General features: G+C 41.6%; 1 protein-coding gene across 1 annotated transcript in view; it reads left to right on the top strand.

Annotated features, from left to right (window-relative positions):
• The window catches only part of ADAMTS5 (ADAM metallopeptidase with thrombospondin type 1 motif 5), a gene marked incomplete at its 5' end in the record, with an annotated part of 38,688 nt that overhangs the window by 9,337 nt on the left and 7,336 nt on the right, over positions 1-22,015 (top strand). The window contains 6 exons of the mRNA XM_053969841.1: positions 1,204-1,336; positions 12,511-12,678; positions 16,467-16,750; positions 17,879-18,062; positions 18,486-18,661; positions 19,301-19,476. Coding sequence (XP_053825816.1) covers positions 1,204-1,336; positions 12,511-12,678; positions 16,467-16,750; positions 17,879-18,062; positions 18,486-18,661; positions 19,301-19,476 — 1,121 coding nt within the window. The remainder of the gene's footprint in view (positions 1-1,203; positions 1,337-12,510; positions 12,679-16,466; positions 16,751-17,878; positions 18,063-18,485; positions 18,662-19,300; positions 19,477-22,015) is intronic.

The raw sequence follows: 22,015 nt of genomic DNA on the forward strand, positions 1-22,015 counted from the left end.
TTTTTTGTGTGTGTGTGTTTGTAAAGAGATGCTCTGTCACAGTATCCGTGCACTAGGTGTGGTTTCCTTTGACTTCAGTGGGATTTGAATCCTGTGCTTTTCCAGGTTTGCCTAACCTGTCACAATCAGTGAACACTGCTGCTCTGAAGCCTCCTATAAGGTGTCTGTTGTTAATGTGGATTAATTATGAAAGGCTTCATAAAAGGAAGTCCTTGTAGAAAGAGATCTGAAGGGAAGAAGAGAATCTTGAAAATGAAGGGAAAAAAGTGCTCTTTGATCATTTTGATAATAACATTTGTCATGCCTTGAAAATGACAATTTCATTCAACCACAACGAAATGTTGGAAGTGTTCCAAATAGCATGGCCCCTACTTTTCCTTCTCATCCAAAAAATGTGTATATATGCACGTGCATACTAATATTCTTCCCTCTGCTTCAACAGAAGCATGGAGAAATTAATGCTGGTGAGAAAAACACAATGTCTGACCAAAGCTGAAAGACAAAACCTGATGCTACCTGCATGGTTTTCAGAGACATCCCATATCTACATGTGGGAGAAGTGGTTAAGTTGTTGGGATTTTGCACTCTCTCATATCACTGACTCTCAGCAATCTCTGAGAAATGCAAAATACTTGGTACATTATTGGGTAACACATTAGTAATTGTACTGCTTGGCAGATGTGGAATGAGGTTTCACATGTAGCAATCTCATTTCTGTTAAATGAGAATATAGGATTGGTTTCAGAACAGAAAGGTGATCTCTGGTTCAAGGACTGATCAGGAAGCTGAAGCTTTCTCTGGGCCTTGGTTTACCTTCTGTAAATAAAGAGAATTTTCTGGTTTTGTTGTCAATGAGGAAATGCTTCCACAGCATATTTTCAGCGCCTACCTCAATGCAAGTGTGAGCATCGCAGAAATACAAATTCAACTAACAAAAATTAGCTGCAGAACGTATCCAAAACCTGTTAAAGTCCATGGAAATACTCCCATGAGTATTTCCTGACCTTACCAGGGATTGCCTTGCTGTGCTTTTAACATCTCTAGCTGGAACTTTACACTGACATTTTCATCCAGGACCCGCCGTTGGCAAAGGCGCCGTTAACCGGTTGTTACCGCTGGGTGTAAAAATTCATTGTAATGATTTTTTTTTTTTCTTTTTTCTTTTTTTTTTTTTTGATTTTTTCTTTTCCCCTTCCCGGGCAGGATTTATGTGGGCATCATTCCTGTGATACCCTGGGAATGGCAGACGTTGGGACCATCTGCTCCCCCGAGCGCAGCTGCGCGGTGATTGAAGACGACGGCCTCCACGCAGCTTTTACGGTGGCTCACGAAATTGGTATGCAGTGCCTTTTCTGTTCCCCTGCCAAGCCAAACACTCCCAACAGCTGCATTAGGAACCAAAATACCCCGCAATTAATTCCAGATTTCCCCCGGCCCAGAGCCCCGCCTGGGGATTAGGGCTGTGTACATATGCACTTCAGGGTTAACTAATAAGGGATCAGAAGGCAGGGGAAGGCGCACAGTAGGTGTTTCCTCCCTGACAGTGGCCTTTCTAAGCAGCAGTTGAAGTGAAAATTCAAAGGCTGCTGCTACTGCTCGGAGATGTCAATGCATGGCCCTCCTGAGAAAGCTTTTGGCCCATCTGTTGTAATTTGCATGCACTTATTTATTGGAAAATAAGTCATATTTTTCAACTTGTTGCACCCGCTGCTGTTAGGAAGCTTTTTTCTTTATATTACCTGCAGAGAAAAGCTTTTGTGGCAAAAACCTAACATAATTCCAGTATCTTTGTAAGTGTACAGAAATTCGGTTTAAATCCTGTATTAAGTGAAATAGTATTTAGGTGGTAAAGGTTTGGTCACAAAACCTGTTTAGCTTTGTTTCAGTTTGCACCTCAGTGGACAGCAGTTAAGTTAGGAGCTTTGCATGTACCCTTCAGATGGGTTTAAGGTAGAATTAGTGCCAGAAGAAAGTTTGTGTTCTGGGATATTAGTTATTACTTATTATGTCATGATATAACCCTTCAAGAGGGATGCTGCCATGTTGATCGTGTTTAATTTACTGATGTTTTGGGAACTGTGTTCAGTGGAAATACATCTGCTATAAGAGCTGTTCACTTTGGGGAGTGAACAGCAGTTTGAAAGTGGAGTGTTCCTTTTTTTTTTCTTTTTAAAAAAAATGTATTCTTGGAAGGAAATAACAAGGAAAGGAGAACTTTCACAGAGAGCCAGCTGCTGAATTGCCTTGTACCTCGTGCCAAACCAAAGTAAAGTTTGCTTTGGGAGTATCATTGCAGTGGTTCCATTTTCAAGGAGCTTGCAGGTAGAGCCTGAGATGTGAGTGTCTTATACATATGGCTGAGGAAGCAGAGGTCACCAAGATGGCAAATGACCTGACTCTTCAGTGACAAGTGATCCTAACCCTGCTCCTCTTACAGCTCTGCAAAGGAATTGCATCAGTAGTGGCTGGAGAAGGGATCAGGCATTGCATGAAAACATGAAATACTGTGGTAGGATGAGTCCCCAAAGCAGAAATTTTGTTTTAGTAAGCAATAATGTCACAACAAAAGAAAAAGTTCTCTGGAATCACTAATTCAGTGCATTTAGAGAGTGCTACAGCAGTGTAGAAAAACAGATTCACATGGGATGTAGACATGGATGCTGTGAGTGAGCCATCACAAATCTGGGATGTGTTAAATGGCAAACTTAACCTGTCATTCAAAGCCAGAGTGCTGGGGACACTGCTTGTGTCCCTTGCACCCAGAAGTGATGCTGAGGGTCAGTGGGCAGGGTTGGGTGAGGAGCCCTCTTCTTGATGGATCTGGTGTGTGAAGAGGAGAGCATTGTCTTTCCTGCCATTTTATCAGCACTAAATACATTTTTAGGTAGATGAAAAATGAAAGAACACAGCTCAGTAAAGATAGGGATGAGCAGCAAACTTCCACATTGTTACCTTGAATTCCACACAGAGAAAATATAAGCAAAAGTGAATTATTTTTAGTGATCTAGAAGCACATTTTGGAGAAAGGCCAATTTCATACCTAGGCATTTACAAGAATCTCTAAAAACTATAATTTTTCAATGTAAAAAAGGCATGAATTGAAATGAATAAATAAGAACCCTAATGGACATAAAACCTCTAGTTTGAGGCTGTTTAAAATAACATCCTCTTTTTTTTTTTCCTCCTCACCAGAAGTTTTTAAGAAAGGAGGGGTGTCAAGTCACAGAATGATCTTTGTGTGTGTGGCCTGAAGTGGGAGAAGCTGAGAAGAAAACACAGCTAAAATTGCTTGAGTACTTAAATTAAATCAAAGGTCAAAAAAAGGATGAAAAATAAAAGTGTGGCATGGATACCCTTTAGTTAAGCACTTTGGGGAAAACCTTGCTGTATTTTATTTGGAGACCAGATTTCTTCCTGCAGTCCAGAAATCTCCCAAGTTCTCCCTGTCCTGTGGGCAGGGCGTAGCTTTAATTTTACAGTGGCTCAGTTCCTCAGTCAGGGGGGATGCTCTGAGCCTGAGATGTTCTTTTCTGTCAAGCTGGAAGGTCAAGGTGAGCCACTGGCTGAAGCAGAGTCACTCTCAGTGTTTTTTGTGCACGGGGAGGAGATGCAGCATCTTTAGCATAGACTTGGTCTTCAGAGTGTCCTCACTGTGACTTCCAGGAGATCTGAGTGCTCTTGCTTCTCCCCTGAAGGATCCAAGAGCATTTTCCAGGCTCAGATTCTTTCTCTGGAAGGCAACCAAAGTGAATTGAACTGCAGCTCAACCCGACAGGAGGATGCACAGTCCGGGGGCTCAGGTTGGATTGGTGCACAGGAAGCCAAAAAAGCAGCTTTGCTGCAGAACAAACCTGCTGCTTCTGTTGCCAGGGTTTCTGCCACATCATGTGGGAGATGTTTGTTTTATTTCTTCCAGATAAAATAGATGGATTTTGACCAGTGGTTTTTGAGGGGGAGAGAATGAATGAGCAGCAGCAGGCAAACCCTCCACAGGCCTGTAGAGGAGAGCACAGGAAGGAATAGATGCAGCCAAATTCAAAAGGTGGTGGAGATATTTATGTAAAGTTTGATAAGGTAGGACCTAAATCTTGTCCTACTTGTATGTAGGAAAATCAGTAATAGCTTTTCTCCAATGTCAAATGGAAAAAAAATGAGGATAATGCAACAAAAAAACCAGAAAGAAACCTTCTAACTTTGAATGTGGTAATCCAGTTTCTCCTCAGAATACAGGGGAGCAGTGCTAATACCATAAATGTTACTTTGAAATCACAGCCTGCCAAGACATCCAGCCACCAACAGTAAATCCATATCTGGTTATTTTCTAGCAGGGGACAAGCTGCTGTCACTTGGGACAGCAGTAGCTTCATTTTCTCAAGAATAACCCCCTGGATTCTTGCCTGAAATCATCACCATGTTGTAGCATATGGATGCTTTATTTTTTACTTCTAGCAGCTCCTTCAACTACACCTCCACAGCTCTGCAGAGCTGTCTGAGCTTAGGCACAGTATGTAGGCATTCTCCAAGCCTTTGTTATCAGCAGCCAATTGTCTGCAAAAAATGATGTTTCCTTGCTTCATGCACTTCCCTGCCTCTTGGGGACGTGTGGAGGAGAGCATTAAAGAACCTGAGATTGCTCATAATCTCAGCAGTTATTTAATGTTTTTCATAGGGCAGCACTACATTGCTTCTCCATGTGTCCCTTATTAAAATAACCATCAGGAAGCAAAAACAGTGAGATTTGCACTCTAATACTCTGGACTTTTGGATCAGAGATTTGTTACTTTGACAGTTCTGAATTATAAACAAGTGAAGATCAGCATGATCCAGCATCAGCAACAGGCACAGTCAGTCAGCTGGAATTACATTTGACATATTTTGTGATGGGATGTTTCCATGTTTTGCAGCCTGGTGTTGTGTTTTGAGGTCCAGTCATGGTCAGAAGTTTGTGCTGGAGTCCCACTGTGCTTTGGCACAACCATACCACACCCTAAACCGTTTGCCATCTACAAAAGCAAAATGAGAAGAGTTCAAGGGGATCTAAGTGGAGCTACTGCTTGTTTTATCAATAGGAAAATTCCCCAAATCACAAAGGGAATCCCAGGGAAGGCCAAGAATTAAACCTGAGTTTTGATCTAGAGTCTCCTGTGAGTTTTGATCTGGTCCTCAAGTACAAAAACAGCCTTTCTGCAGCCTTCAAGCAGGCAAAGCTCCAGTTCAGCTCAGTGGGAGTTACGTGGGCCTACCATTTTAAATTATATTTATCTTTGTTCTTTCCATCAATCTTGAGAAACTTACTTTTTAAAAAAGAGGCAATACAGCCTTTTTTTCTCAGTGATAATGTCCATTTGACCTTTTGCAATGTTCCTACTCCTCTGTTACACAAACACTCTGGCATGCAGTTACTCCTTCTGTCCTCCTGAGTAATATGGTTTACTGATGTTCTTTCCAAGTATTTTATTTTTAGGCTATAGCTTTAGCATTGCTGCGTGGAACTAATTAAACCTTTGTTCATTAGTTTCCTTTTATCTTTCACATGTGACTTTTGGGGAGGGAAGGCCAAAGGGTGGGATAAAAGCAGCCTTCAAACACGTTTAAAAAATTGCTGCAAAAATTTGCATAATAAATCATTTCCCATGTCCACCTGGGACAGCACAAGGGGTAATGGCCTGAAATTGCAGCAGGGGAGATTTGCTTTAAGCATTAGCCAAAATCATCTGAGCAGGACAGCTGAGGGCAGGAGTGAAGTGCTTGGGGAGGCTCTGATTTTGGAGGTTCACAGGAGCCATCTGGCTAAAGCAGCTGTGGCTCAGGGGATGCTGATCCTACCCCAGGGCAGAGGGATGCACAGGATGCCTTTTCAAGGTCTCTGCTCAGCATCATCTTCTGTGGTAATGAGTTATCACAACATCCTCCACAGCTGGGCTCTGTAATGCCTGAAACCAAGGCGCTGCACAGAAACTAAAACGAGAAAATCATGGAATGGTTTGTCTTGGAGGGGTCTTAAAAATGATCCATGGGCAAGGACACCTTCCACTATTCCAGATTGCTTCAAGTTGGCCTTGGACACTTGCAGGGATGGGGCAGGCACAGCTTTTCTGTGCCAGGGCCTCTGCCCTCACAGCCCAGAATTTTCTTCATATGTTAAGTAAGGAGTTTGATACCAAATCTTTTCCAGCATGGCATCATTCTGTGGCCTCTGTCACCACTGAGGACAAAAGTGTCATGAGCACCATTAGCAAAACGTAGTAGAGAGCATGGTTTTCTGTAAAAAAGCCATTTTAGAAGTGAAGTATTGCTCCTGGCATCTCTGCTCGCGTGGTTCACTGAAGTAAATCAGAATACCATGAATTCTGGATGGATTGGAGCTGCTCATTCAGAGCCTGAGCTGTGTTTGAGCTGCAGGCCACTGAGGAAGGAATACCATGTCTGACTTAGAGCAAACTCTGATTCTGCCTCCTTCAGAAACAAATGAAACTGAGAACAATGTGTGTGATACTTAAAGGAGTCTTTTGATGTCCGTAGAAGAGACAAAAAAATCCTCCCACTCCTTGTTTTACCACATGTGCTCATTTTGTGTACACTCAAAAGTAACTAAAGACAGCAATCTTTCCTTTGCCATGTTCTGCTGAACATGCAGCCCTTTGATTTCAAGGCTGTCAAGATAAAGCAGATAAAGACAAGCTTCAGACCTGACAGCTACAAATCTCCTGGAGCCTTTCATTTCAAGGGGGATGCATCCCCAAGGGCACAAAGTCTCACAGCCACATGAGAAAAACAGTGGAGGTTGTGAGTCTCATATTAGGTTTCCTTCGTGACAGATGAAGTTTAGGCAAATATCCAGGTAATCGTAATTAGGAAGATTTGCTTTCTTAAAACAACAAAAAATAACAAGAGAGTATACTCATCCAAGTCTTCTCTGCTGACATGCATCAGGAAAATTGCTTGATTCCTCCTCTTTGAACCTTTGTTTTCAAAGTTCTGTCTTAACTTCTGCTTGCAAAAGCTCTCAAATTAAGCCTTCATGAGCATACCCCTTGTGATTAAGAGAAAAGGTGGGCAGACAAAACTAAGCCTTCACAAGAGCTGAAGGTGGGACAGAAAATTAAGCTGATGCCTCAAAAAGCAAACATCAGCTGTCTAAAAGGTTGCTGGTTAAAATTTTGAATAAAAATTCTTGGCTTGCCCAGTAATATTTTTATTAACTTGTAATGTTATATAAAATATATCATCGCTCCACCTGCAGCAGACATGGTGCTTAAAGCAAACTGTAAAACTCTGTGTTTTGCCTAATACTTCACAGCAGTCATTATCAAAAAATATGTTACAGTCATGGTTTAGTGGTGGATTTGGCAGTGTTAGGTTTATGGTTGTGCTCAATGGTTTTTTTCCAACCAACCTAAGTGATCTCTGATTTTATGATCCTAAAAGAAGTTCAGTGTTCAGCCAGGGCCTCCAGCCTTCCAGACTGCAGGGTGAAGTAGGGATTCCTTTCCTCCTTGGCAGGTAGATAAAACCAATCCAATAATGCAGTTTTTGTGGGGGGAGACTTCTCATGCAGCAGACAATGCAATTTTTACATTCTTGCCCTGTGTACTCCCACACATTCATTCATTTACTGTGAGCTGCTGTGAATTTATGTTCTTTCCAAGCTCCTCTGAGTGGAACAGGTGTGAAATAGATGTCACCATCTCCTGCTTCTTCATTAAAATGAATATTTCTCATCTACATGCCCCATTAATTAGTGCACTGTGGACCTCCAAGGCCACATCTTTTTAATGATAATTTAAGTGTGTGTGGACACAGTGGTCTCAGGATTGCCTGGGCAGAACCTTGCCTGGGAATGGTCTGTCTGACAGGGGTGATGTGTCTGTGATCTCCCACAAGTCTGTTACAACAAGCCAGCTCAGCACAGGTTTGTTTTGTGTAAAGTCTGCAGCACTGGTGGGTGAATGTCTGATTGAGCCTTTTTTACTTTTTTAATGTCTGCTCCTGAGAAGAAGCTGCACTCCAGACTATTGTTTCATTGAGTCTGAAGAACTCTTTTAAGCCAGAAATATTAAAAACTGCCTCTGGGCTGAAGATTTAAAAGAGAGAGTGGATTTTTTTTTTAATCCTTTTTCTTTCATAAGTGGCTGATAGCAGTCAAAGAAAAGAAAAGTGTATGTAAAGTTCAAGAATTAAAAAAATAGGAATGGCTAGTTTTATATTCTATGCAATTTTTTTGTAAGCTCGTGTAATTCAAATCACTTCTGTTTATTAAAAAAACCACTAGCTTTATTAATTGTTATTGCTTAGCTCCACCATGGCTTCAGGAGGATTTCTGAGAGATACCAGCATGAAGTTCTTAAGAAGGAGTCAGAAACTCACTGGAGTTAGAAGAACAGCCCGTGCCAGAAGAAATGGTTTTATTTTGACAGAGGTCCCACATGCAATCTTTGTTTAGCCAAGGGGAGAGCAGGAGGCTGATGCAGAAGGTCTGGGCTGGTGATTATTAGCCCAGGGAATGTTGAGCCAGGAGCTTCCTGAACCCTGATCCCACGAGAGCCACTGACTCACGGGGGAACCTGGGGCAAATCTCTTGACCTTCTTTTGCTCCCCAGTTGTCCCGAGTGGAAATGAGGTGAAAGGCATGACCTCACTGGCAAACACGTGCTTCATCCGAGCTGAGCTCCTCTGAGAAAACAATTTACAATGCCTGCAGCATTTTCCAGCCTGCTGTGTCACCTTGCATGTCTCCTGTGGTCAGAGGGAGTGCAAGAACAGCTCTTTGACATGCTGTCCAAGTTCTTGTCCATAAGCAGGGATTGGTGGCTTTTTTCCAGGAGACCCACCTTGGTTTGTGCTTTAGCAAAGCCTGGAGTTGGCTTGCTGTATGTTGTGGATATTTTGTTTTCTTGTTTCAAATGCTTGAAACACCAGTGAAAAATGTGTGACAGTACAGTAATTTTGCATGCTGCTCGTTCAGAGAACCTCTGCAGATAGTCTAGAACTGTATATTAAGAAAAACCAGAAATATCCAGACTCCAAGAAGCATTTGGAAAATCCTGTCAGGCACAGGGTGGGATTCTTAGGGCTGTCCTGTGCAGGGCCAGGAGCTGGACTTGGATGATCCTTGTGGGTTCCCTCCAGCTCAGGATATCCTGTGATTCTGGTTTGCTTCCCAGTGTTCCTGGGTGTAAGAGAGCTGCTTCACCACACATGCAGCTCAGCTCTGGTGCACTCCTGCTTTCCCTGCAGGGCTCGTGTCCTGATCCTTAGAGAGGATGAAAGTTTCAACTGACTTGTCATAATTTCTCTGAAGAATTCGCTCCTTGTATTAGGGATATACACCCCATTCCTGCAAGGTGTAGGGGTCATTTTTGAACCCATTGCAGATATTATTTCCTTTTGGGTTGTAGAAGGTGTTGGCCTTCATCAGGGAAAGCTGTGAGGAGAGGATGTCACTCCATTTGGGTTGTTGGTCTTTTTGGAGTTTGAGATGAATTTACAAACCTCCTCCTTGGCTACAAGAGGGCAAACCCTCCTTCCCCTCCATCTGTTTCCTTCACCATTTCATGCATTCCTACAGCATAACTTAACCAAACACCATCCTGCTGGTAAAATTGTATTATGTCATTTTCACTCAGTGGGACCTGTCAGCACCAGTAAGATGCTTCATTAAGTAGAAAACAGCAGATAATCTACGAACCCATTCTCAATCAGTCATCATTTTACACAGCTGCTGGGAGCCTTTTCTTTTTCTTTAATAGCCCAGTTTGACGTTTGTACTCGTACAAAATGGGGTGGGGCTAAAATTGGCATTGTTTTCAAAAGCTCTCTTTGTAAGATTTGTGTTCCTCGAGTCTTCGCTTCTGTCCAGAGCTTTCTCCAGAGCTCTGCTTCCATGCAGGGTCACTTGAAGGATCAACCTTTCCAATTTGGAAGGGAAGCACCCCACCAGAAAATGCCAGAAACCACCCTAATGTCATATAATAACATCAGCAGGGGTTTATGCATGCGAGGAGTGGTGGGGAGAGACTTCTTGAAGTAGGAAAAGAAGTGTCCCTTCCTTAATTTTTGGATGCCAAAGGATGAAGGATACAGGTGTTAAAGGCCTTTGCTGTTCTCACTTCTGTGCTAAAAGGGGCAAAACTTAGCCAGGCAGTATTTAGAGATTACAGAGCCCTGTGATGTTTTGAATTTTGATTCTTTTTAATGAAACGTAAAACCAGATTGCAGCATCATTGCGAGTTTGTCATGTGCTTTAATCACTTCTAAGTCTGGTCAGAGTGCCTTAAAAGGCAAAGTTAGAACAGGGGGAAATTCAGGTTGTGGTAAGAATTAGGAATTTTAGCTCCATAAAATCCTTTGAGAGTTGCATTCACAGTGTTTGTAAGTGAATGTGTCTGTCACCCCAGGACACATGCATACAAAGTTAACTGGCAAATGAGTATGGACAGCTAAAATCCATACATTTAATGCTATTATCCTCACTAACATCACTGGGGGGCTAATTTAGAAGCCCAAACACTGACAGTCAGAATTATATATTTTGGAAATTATTCACTGCTTACTGCTTCTTTCCTTGCCATGATGGGGTTTTTTAATTATTTTTGAAAATTTTAAACATGAGTGAGATTCACAAATACTTTGGAAGCTTCTCCTCCTCCAAAAGGCTGAAGTCTGCCAAGTAAGTGACTTGGTTCTTGTCATGCACTGGAACAATGGCCTGATTTAATATGACAAAGTAGATGCTGCTAATGAGGTGTGTCCTCAGCTCACCCCATTTATCACTGTAAAGCAGAGAAGTTATGCTGCTCTCTAATTAAAGGTGAATTCAGTAGCCTGACACTTTCCAGGAGATGACCCTGTTTCAGATTCCTCTGCTTTTGCCAAAGTGTTTGGGATGAAATGTTCTGTGCTGAACAGTGGCCTGAGAAGCATTTCATTTTATTTATTTACTCTGAAATTCTCCATAGAGGCTGTCCAGCCTTTTTCTGAGCAAGGCAGCTAAATTGCAACAGTGTTATGAAGAAGTCCTCAGTCTCTCTGCTCCAAGTGAAGAGCTTGAAATTTACCTACAAGCTGCTTCATATCCAAAGGGTATTTTTTTTTTTTTGGCTCTATGAAGGAGAAAAAAAGAAAGATGTCATAGGTAGCAGAGAAACTCAAGAGCAGCCCAAGCTGCAGGAGCATTAACAGGCTGTGAATATGTGCACTGTATTGTTTAATTATGTACTTACATGGGATGTCCTTAGCAGAAAATGCACAGTCCTGCAGAGTGAAGTACAGTTATGCAATAAAGGGATTTGTTTGGAGAGCAAGACTACATCTTACATGGGTGAAGTGCTGCAGAGTGGTACCAGAGGCTGTGACAAACTGCAGTTCTGCCCTGCAGGACTGAAAGCTCCATGTCACAGAGTTCTGGGTGGTTCTGAATGGTGCTATAAAACACTGAGCACTCTGAAAAATTACATCCTGGAGTTGCTGGTGTGCACCCAACTATCATTCATATCCCAGTGCTGAGTGCCATGGGATGTTACTCACCCAAACTCTTTGGATCAATGCTCCAGCTTTTTTTTTTTTCACCCAGGGCTGTTCAGTTCCAAGGCAAAGACTTAAAAATTAAACTCCTTTTCCACTGAGAGACCCTCAGTGCCTTACTTCACAAACATTTTGCAGTGAGGTAATTTCTACAACTGTGAGCAATCTTGGATCAGTAAATGCAATGTAAATACAATGTATTAAATGCTCAGCCTGCTTCAAGAGCATTTGCTCTGGAAGGTTAGAAGTGGTGCACTCATTATTTGGTTACTCTGTCAGAAGAATCTGTCAGTTTGAAATAATAATCTTAGCAGTGAATTGTGTTGCTCAACACCAGCATTTGTCTGGAAGAAACAAAGCTGTTGTCATCTCTTCAGAGCAAGTCTTTGTTATGTAGTGCTGTGTCAGATTGAAACTTGACGTGTACCTCCTGATATTCAGTGTCTTAGTGCAGCATAAAACCAGCATTATCTGGCCTTAAATAGGAAGTATTGCCGAACAAAAATGGTTTTTCTTACCTGAAAAAAAGAAAAGGCCAAATCCTGCAGAATGTGTCCCTTTCAGGGCATCAGGCTTTTTTTTTCCCTGCAGTGGCTTTGATGGGTGGTCTTGTCCTTATTGTTCAAGCACTCTTGGTTTAGCCCTGCATATCTTATTAATCAACTTCTGGCTTAGGTTGAACATTTGGAGCATTAAGTTCAGGCTTCAGCTCTCTGCAGCTTTATTCCCATTCATTCTTCTACCCTTTGTTTAGTTGCATCTTAAATACTTTTATTTTTAACTTTTTAAAAAGATGTAGCACCTTTCTAGACTATTGCAGAACATTTCCACAAAGTTTTTCTTGCTGAAGATGATTTGGAGAAACAGTAAGAAGTCAATTGTTGATAAATAATTTGAGTACAGTTCCCTTCCCTCACATGACTGTGAGCTCCAGCTGGTAAACTCTGGATAGTCATATAATTTAATTAATTTGTTTCATTTCCACAGGGCACTTGCTTGGGCTTTCCCATGATGACTCCAAGTTCTGTGAGGAGAACTTTGGCTCCATGGAAGACAAGCGCCTGATGTCCTCCATTCTGACCAGCATTGATGCTTCAAAACCCTGGTCCAAGTGCACTTCAGCAACTATCACAGAATTCTTTGATGATGGCCATGGTATGTGTTACCACTTCCTGTGTCAGCTACATGATACTTCTTACTGTCAATCTGTATTTTTTATTAAGAACATTTTATGGCAGCTTATTTGCTAAATATGACATTTACCCCTTGGGGAATAAGGACAAAACATTCGTTTTCCAAAAGTAGAAATGAAAAAGCATAGTCTTCGACTTCACTCTTTAATGAATTTTAAAGTCTTCACTGTGCTCCCAAAGCAACTGCAGTTATTAAACAAACCACTCAAATTCCAAAAGGCTGAGATAAAAATGACATAACTGAGTGAATGGATCAAGTTGTTATGGTAACCAGAATGCTTATGGATAAATGTATGGTGTGTCTGCTGAATGTAAAGGTTTGCTTTTAAATATTTTGTTGGCTGGTTTCAGTGCTCTCTGAAATATTTTTCTCTGAATGACTTAATTTTTTCTCTCAATTTTATTAGATCCATTAATCTGTACTATCCTGTTTTATGATCCATATTGCTCTGGCATTGATTTAATATTACCAAATTAATTTCCACAAATGAAGAGAACTTTCCCTTTTGAGTTACTGAGGTAACTCTCCCACCATCCATGAATGACCTCTCAGAGAGTGTAAGGAACTGTTTTCTCCTCAGTTCATGAGTATCTATCATTTAGGTGTGTGGTCTTCAAGAGATATTGATATGATGAAATTATTCATAGAAAATTTGAACCTCTCATCATGTAGGTCTATAGTCCTCTGGGAATTCATTTTATTGCTAATGCTGTTGGTGTGATTTCCAATGCATATTTAAGGAGTCTCTTTTCTTGATGGATCAGCCATTCACAGACCTTTTCTAAGTAACAGTCTTCTGTAGATGTTTATAATTTCCCAGTTTGTTTTTTTTTTTAATCACAGATCTGTCCTACCAGAATACAAATGCCATCTATTAAGTCAAAATGGAAGTCAATAATTTGACTTCAAATGATATGAAAACTTCATCTGACAATCAGTGGCCTCAGCAGCTCTGGGGGCATGAGTGGTGCTGAATGACACCACAAACTGATTTTCCTCAGCAGTGAAACACCTGGCAGCTGAGTGCACTGCAGACACCAGCATTACATGAAGCCAGCTGAGTAAATCCGGACGGAAATGTCTCGTCCAAGGTCAGCCAGGGGGCTGGGGAGGATCAAGGTGCTGATTCCCTGTCTCCTGGGGCCTGCTCTGAGGACAATAAACAGCTCTGTCATGGTATCACCATTTTTTTTTACACTCAGGAGATGACCCCAGACAACAGTTTGACATTTAGGAAGAAAAGGCTTGGTTTGTGTCCAGAGGAGAGTGACATTTATATCCATCTGCTTTTAGCCAAGCCTTTCCAAAGGTACTAATTGCCTTTATTGTCATGCCAACCACCAGGCTTGGGATGGTTGCTTGGGACTTAGTGTGTTCAGTCCCAGTGCTCTGTGCAACCTGGAACAAGGACTGTTTGTATTTTAATTAATTTATATCCTGCTTATCTGCTTCCTGCACAGATCTTGTTCCTCCTTCTTTTTTTTTTTTTTTTTTTTTTTTCCCAAGATACATTACACATGGCGTTGAGAGAGATAATGAGATGGCTTAATTAGCACTGTCATCAGCCAACAATGTTGCTCTATTCCAGGGCACAAAGATGTTCTTTGGTGCCCAGGACAAAAAAAAAAAAAAAAAAAAAAAAAAAAAAAAAAAAAAAAAGAATAGAATAGCAGTATGTATATCTCTGGATGTTGAAATGTAATGCAGGATTGAAGCCCTCTCTGCCCTCCCACCAGGGGCCATGACAAGCAGGAGGTTGGACCAGCTGGTGGTAAAAACACCTGCAATTCACTGCACCCTGGCCAAACACAGACACTGCTACAGTCCACCCATATAAAGATGTTTGTTTTTTTTCCTGTGGGAAATACTTAGGGGCCTTCCCTATCTTCAGTTTTGAATTTATCGTGCAACATCAGCTGGAGCACCTGGCGTTGTAGACATTGCACAACTTCCCTCAGTTAAAGAGAAGTTTGGATCTCATTTCCCTGTGGTCTGGAGGGGAAAAAATGCTATATTTGCTGTGTGAGCTTGTGAAACCTGCTTGTTACTCACATATAATGGGTTTTAACTGAAATGATTGACAGATTAGTATATGCAAGGATTAGACTTTTCTTTCCTTTTTCTCTAAATTTTTATTTCCAGTCAAAATGAAGTGTTAGTATGGTGTTTTAAAATACTGAAAAACAGCTCTGCTTGGGAGTTTGATAAACTTAGGCATAGGTACCAAAGCAGTGTGTAATACTGAATATTGACATGCTACAGCCTTCCCATCACTGCCCTCACATTTCAGTGGCTTTCTCTCTCCTCACGAGGTGTATGAAGGAGGATTTCCACTGCTGTTTACTTTTACAAAGTGTATTTTTGCCAGAACTTATGCAAATTATGTCCAGAAGCTCCAGGAAAAACCTTACTCCTCATCACATATCTAATATTTTACACTACAACAACCCAGGTTTTTTTTAATTATCTTTAGCTCATGACAGCTAGCATTGGCACACCTTGTCTGCATTAAAATTTCAGCACAATCCAGATTAAATAGAAGGCTAGGGTAAATCAGGGTCAGCAAATGGAACAGGTTTAACAAGAGAGTTTTTGGTTGCAAGTCATCACACAGAAAGAATTTTTGGCTAATTTGGCTAATTGGCATTAGTCTTTAGAAGAGTAGAACAGTTGCAGTAAGTGTGTGTTTTGGAAGGAACGCTCAAGCTGTTGAGAAATGGAGTATTTGGTTTGCTTAAACTCCCTGCCATGGCTTGAAATTCTATTCCATTTTGTGTAAATAGTGAGGGTTTTATAGATAGGCTTTTTTCAACCATGATGCAAGTGAAGAACACTGGTGTGGGTTCCAAAGTGAGGTAAATTGTGGTGAGTTATTTTGGCCGAGGATGAGTGAAGCTTGCCCAGACCACATATCCCTTTCATGAAGTGTAAAAGAGGTTACACTGAATAAATAGTTCTCCGTGTCAACAAGTGAGGTTTTCAATAGTAAAAAAAACAGCTATCAGAACATACCTAGAACATAAATGCAAATTCTCATTTTTAGAGTGTGCCAGACAAATCTTGACCACTGCAGACCTTCAAACACATATACAAATCTTTACATTCATGCATTTTTTTCTTCCTTTTACTGATGGGTTTTTGTATGAAATGGATAACCCTTTTCAAACTAGTTCCATAAGCAGCCAAGTATCACTCCTTAAAAGAAAAGTGCAGTCCAGCTTTAGTGGCAACATTAGTTTTGATACGTAGCTTATATTTTTCCTTTAGGCTGGTAGAAATTTTCATTTTTCGATATGTTTTGTTTGGGTGCTTGGCCTCATTGGTTGCAAGTCTGTGCTTTTTGATTTTTCTGGCATCCTTTTAGAAGCTTTACTATTTCTGACATCCTGATTTAAAACTCAGACAACAACTGTGCTTGCTTTGAGTCTTGCTTACATGAATCTAGCTCGCTCCTTAAATCACAAACCGATAAATAGCACGGACTGTGTTCCTAGTCTTGTGTAAAGGATTGAAAGGCCAAAAGGACCTGGGTAAACTCATTTACACCTCAGGCTGGGAACAGGCAGCTCAGCAGCGGGGTCAGAACACAGTGGCAGCAGTTTGACCTCGTGCGAAACCTGATGCCACCTCAGAATGTTCACATCACCATCCCTCGAAGGAGGCTCGCTGTCGCCCGAACGACTTTGCAGCACTGCAGGGAAAATACCACTCAATAACTGAGTGAACAACACTTCGGCTTGCTCTTGTAGGGAACTGCCTGCTGGACCAGCCCAGGAAGCACATCGTGGGCCCCGAGGAGCTGCCGGGGCAGACGTACGACGCCATCCGGCAGTGCAAGCTGGCGTTCGGTGCCGAGTACACCGTGTGCCCCGGCATGGACGTGTGCTCGCGCCTCTGGTGCGCCGTGGTGCGCCAGGGACAGATGGTCTGCCTCACCAAGAAGCTGCCCGCCGTCGAGGGAACCCCCTGTGGCAAAGGAAGGATCTGCCTCCAAGGGAAATGCGTGGACAAAACCAAGAAGAAATACTACTCTGTAAGTCACCCCAAGAGGTGATCCCTCGGAGGTGCTGGTTTTTTTTGGGAGTCAGATTGAAAGCTGCCTCGGTTTTTTTAAGCACGTAATTGGGGTGTTGTTGGTGAGGGATGTAGGAAAAATGCTGCTGAAGTTCAGGAAGTGTATTTTGTTCTTTAAGGAAAGCCTTAAAGTGTTCCTGGAACACTGGAGGTAGTGATTTGCCCATTCAGTAAATGGCACTTATCAGGACATGAATTTCTGACCTGGCATGGAAAGCAAGATAAATCTCATCTCTACATTTAACTTACAGTCCTCATCTGAAAGGCTCCAAGGCCCTAATTCTAATGAAGAAAAGGGCAGATGAAATTAATCCAGAATATAACTTCTGGATCAGAAAAATTTGTGCTTCCAGTGACAGAGAACCTCTGTCTACTTTATACATCTGAAGAATCTCCATCCCCAGGAGAGCTGTCAGCTGCACAGTTGAGATACTTCTAAATTCTCTGGGTAGACAGTAGCCCCTTCTGTTACACCCACAGAAGAGATGTGGACTTGTAGAGCTTTGTGAAAATATTTGCAAATTATGGGAGCCATTCAAATCAAGATACAGCCTTTTAAACACTTTTTTAATGGATTCTTATACCCTTTTTAATGGATTTCAATACTTCTACCTGATATTGCAATACTACAGCCAATGTAGCAGAGTTGACAACTCCATCTATTGCCAGTAATTCCAAGCAATACCTACACATAATAGCCGGATTTAATTAATCTCAGATAAGAAGTATGGGTTTATTCGGGGAGTTGAACCCCTTGGAGCCAGTTTAAGGGGCCTTTCTGGAAGGAATAGCAAAAAATAAAAGAGCAGTCCATGAAACTACGGGTGTGTTCTGTGAGGAGGCTGGAGGCAGCTGTGTGGAGCAAGGATGGGCAGTGGCTTTGCACCCGCAGTGCAAATGAGATGTCATCATCAGTGTGCAAAAAAAAGATAGAAATTAACTTTGCTGGGAGAAAGAAGGTTCCTAAGACCTGTTACCCCTGAATGGGATAGCCTTCAGTTGAGGACATTAGCAGCGACTTTGAGGCAGCAGCTCAATTCATGCTTGGGTGACGAACTCACCTCCTGCTGTTCCATGTGTTTTTCAGGCTTCGAGCCATGGCAACTGGGGATCCTGGGGACCCTGGGGACAGTGCTCCCGTACCTGTGGGGGGGGAGTTCAGTTTGCCTATCGCCACTGCAACAACCCAGCCCCCAGGAACAACGGGAGGTACTGCACGGGCAAGCGGGCCATCTACCGCTCCTGCAACGTCACCCCCTGCCCCGCCAACGGTGAGTGCCCCCCTGCTCCAGCCCTCCCTTCCCAGACACTGAACACTGATTATCTGCCCTGAAACCACACAGCAAAGGCTCACTGTAGCCTCCCCAGGTTGTATTTATCAAGGCAAGACGTTCAGAATTAGTACAATATCCGAATTCTTCACCCACACCTCGCTCTGGATGCCGTAGAGAAAGCGAAAAAAGTCAGTCCTCTCAAATGAAACCTCATGCAAACTTTAGGCCTTTAATGCTTGTAATGCCATTGGGAGATTTCCAAGCTAAAACAGTAGAGGGATTGGAAGGCCAGTTCTAAGTAAAGAAGTGGTGTGACATAACTTAAAAATGATGTAGGAAAGAAAGTGGAATAATAGATGGACATAATGATATTTGCAGCATGGTCTGAAATAGCCACTAATGACGTGAATAATTCCACAGCTAAATCCTTCCGACAAGAGCAGTGTGAAGCAAGGAATGGCTATCAGTCTGATGCAAAAGGGGTCAAGACCTTTGTGGAATGGGTCCCCAAGTATGCTGGAGTACTGCCTGGAGACGTCTGCAAGCTCACCTGCCGAGCCAAAGGAACTGGTTATTATGTGGTATTTCCTCAGAAGGTAATGGCAGCTCCAGTCGGGGTTTCATGCTCCAGCTTAGAAGTGTCCCATATTTTAGAAATCATTCCCTACAACCAGGGAAAAGAAGTTAATCATATGATGCAAATATTTAACTGTGTGATCAGATTTAATGGTTCAATCCAGTGGTTGTACCTTAGGGCCAGAAAATGAGATAAGTTTTTCCATATCTCAGTATCTGAGTGCATGACAATTATGGGCCTCTCGGCAGTAGTTTGTTTTCAGTAGTGGGTAAAGGGTTTTCTGTCATTATGGGGTTTTCTGGAGGAAAAAGAGTATTAGGAGAAAAGAGTAGGTCTAACCCTGAACTACGTTTAAGGAGCCCAGAATAACTTCTAAAGAACCAATTAGCATAGGATAATTAGTGGCACAGATGTGACTTCTGGTCAGTTTGTTCTATCAGATGCAGTCCGAACTGAAAGTTAGCTGTCCTTGCTTTTGTCCTTTTGCTACATTTCATCTGCTTTTTTACCATCAATATTAGAGAAGCTCAGTGTGGTCTGTCAGGGGAGGCGACCTGCTCTGAGTTGGTGACTAAAATGAGGAACTAGGTTTTGCCAGGTGGATCCAAACCCACAGATCTCTGTGGCAGTTTGAAGCAAGTTTTATTTGCTTGCCCAGGTCACTGATGGCACGGAGTGTCGACCCTACAGCAACTCAGTCTGTGTGCGAGGGAAGTGCATCCGAACGGGCTGTGATGGCATCATCGGATCCAAACTCCAGTATGACAAGTGTGGGGTGTGTGGAGGAGACAACTCCAGCTGCACAAAAGTCATGGGAACCTTCACCAAAAAGAGGTACTGATCTCTACAGCAAACACATCTTGTTGTGCAAATAGTTACTCTGCCACGTGCTGCTTGCTTTCTGCCTCTAAATGCAATTTGCTTTCACATGGGGCAAAAAACCACACTGCCTGTGGCTTATTGCAGTTTCCAGATGTGCACAGCTGGCTCCTAGCATTATCCCGAAATTGGCAAAGATCAACTGGCAAAACTGCAGCCAGCTCATTTCTGATACAAAGTGCTAGTGAAGCAGGTGAGCACCAACAGGAATAGCAAGTCGTGCCACTTGCAAATCTTGCTGTGTCAGATGGATTGTGGTTCCTAGAGGACAGAGGAAAAGGAAGAGAGAGGTGAATCAGAAAGTTGTTGGGATCAGGATTATCTGCATCTCTCTGAAATTTCGCATTTCCCACTTGTTGCTGCATTAGCATGTTACACCCTGAGAGTGCTTTTTCATCTCATCTATTTTGAGTGGCACTGAGGACATCCCATCTGATTTTGTGACACACATTCCTTGTATTAGAAGTGCAGAGAAGCAGACAGCTGTAAACACCTTTTTTAATAGGTGAGAGAGATTATACCCCAAATTTCCCTTTCCCACTGCTGAGTATGTGTGGAGTTCAGGTAAACAGATGAGATATCAGAAGTATCACAGGATTACTCATGAGTATATCTCTTCATATCCCTTCATGTCCACTGGCATGATATCAATCTCCAGATGGATCTTTTAAAGTCAAAATATTTATAGCAGTTATCCACAAGCCATTTTTCTGTCAGAGTTCACCTTTTAACAGCAATAAAACTTAATACAAGTAAAATAAAAGGAGCTTCTGCCATGATTTTCCCTCAGCACAATGGGGGCAATACTGATAGACCAATCTCAAGTAAGTCCTTTCTGTCAACTAATTTTTTTCCCCTCTTCAATTCTTAAGATTCATAGAAAAATTGGGATTTTTAACCATCATTTTTGCAAATTCCAAGATCTCAAAGGACTGATCTACACATAAAAACTTTTAGTTGACAATTTTTATTCAGAATCAGTGACTGTGTTAAGCATCTTTTATATATGAACTTGATTTTATATCTTCCAAATTCTTACATAGAATGTTGAAAGCTACCAGAAGTTGAAATCTGAATCCTGAAATGATCTTTTATTTCTATACATTTCAACAGACTGATTAATAGCAGTCAAAAATGGCATGGAGAGTGAATGTATTCTAAAAATAAACATAACTAATCTTCTTGGTAAACCAATGATTTCTCACCTAACGATGCTAAAACACCTCTGCCAAAAAGAATGGTTTTCAAACCAAATTAGTAATTATATAAACCAAATCTTTTCCAATTTGTAAATACTGGGATGTCTGGGAATGTCTAAGTGAAGTTGACAGTGGAAGATGTATTTCATGTGATTTGGCAATAATCAAGCTTCAGGAAAAGTGTTAGAGGGGCTCCATGGATTTCAGGGAGGCCAGATTTGTAACAGAGATACACTTGCAAATGGAAAGATTTATTATAATTATCCCTGTGAAGTTACCATCTTACTCCTCAAATCATGCCTTTAAGCATCAAGAGACTGGCCAGAGGGTAAATTTATGTTCTAATATGATTTTGATTGGATTTGGGACTGCCGATTTATTTTTACTGGAAAAGTTGTTTGGGGCAATTCTTTTCTGCGAGTAATTGACATTAAAATAAACCCCTGATTAAAATAGTGAAATCTTAATTGTCTGTAAACTGTTTTTACAGTTTCATTTGAAAGGGCAGTGCTGGTAGGAAAATCATCTTTCCTCCACTGAAAAATGGCAGCTCCCTTGTTGCTGTCCACTATAAACTTTAACAATTTGTACACTAAATGTACAGGGAAATTTAAATGTACAAGGCAAAACTAGCATTTCCCATTTCAGACAATTGTCATGGCAACATTAGTTTGGTTTGTTTGTGTTTTTCTTTTAAAGCAGGCAAAACATAATCTTCTGGGAAATTTGCTTCCTATGATTTTTGTTTAAAAAGCTGTAAAGCCAAATAGAATTTGGGAAAGAGGGAAATTAATCTGCACATGCTTCTCTGTGCACATGGAGCATTACAGCTCTTCGTGCAGACAACTTGAATTCTCCAGGACTGCTTGTAGGTTTTGAACAAATGATTTTGTAACTTTAATGACATGTTTGAACTGAGTTATTCTGGCAACTGTTGTGTAAAAGTATTTGTGCAGTGCTGTAGAGCAGAGTCCCCAGCCTGGGATTCACACCATATTGCTCCAGCTTTATGGAGCTGCTAAATCAATGGAGTCTTAAGTCATTGTCCCACAACTGCTGGAAATAGCAGGGGATCAGCACAAATGTTTCATCTGTACTATGTGCAGTCTCTACTTGTGCAGCCAAAAGTTCTCAAAATTAGCAGTCTGTTCTTTAAACAATCCCAAAGGAGATGCCATCACTTTTATGTATTTTTCATGTATTTTCTCATGAAACCTTTCAGATATGAGGTCCTTTCAGGCTGGCTTTGCCATGGGTTTAGGAATGAAAACAGATCTCCAATGTCCAGCTGGTAG

Source organism: Vidua macroura, chromosome 2 (genome assembly GCF_024509145.1).
Source record: "Vidua macroura isolate BioBank_ID:100142 chromosome 2, ASM2450914v1, whole genome shotgun sequence".
NCBI lineage: Eukaryota > Metazoa > Chordata > Aves > Passeriformes > Viduidae > Vidua > Vidua macroura.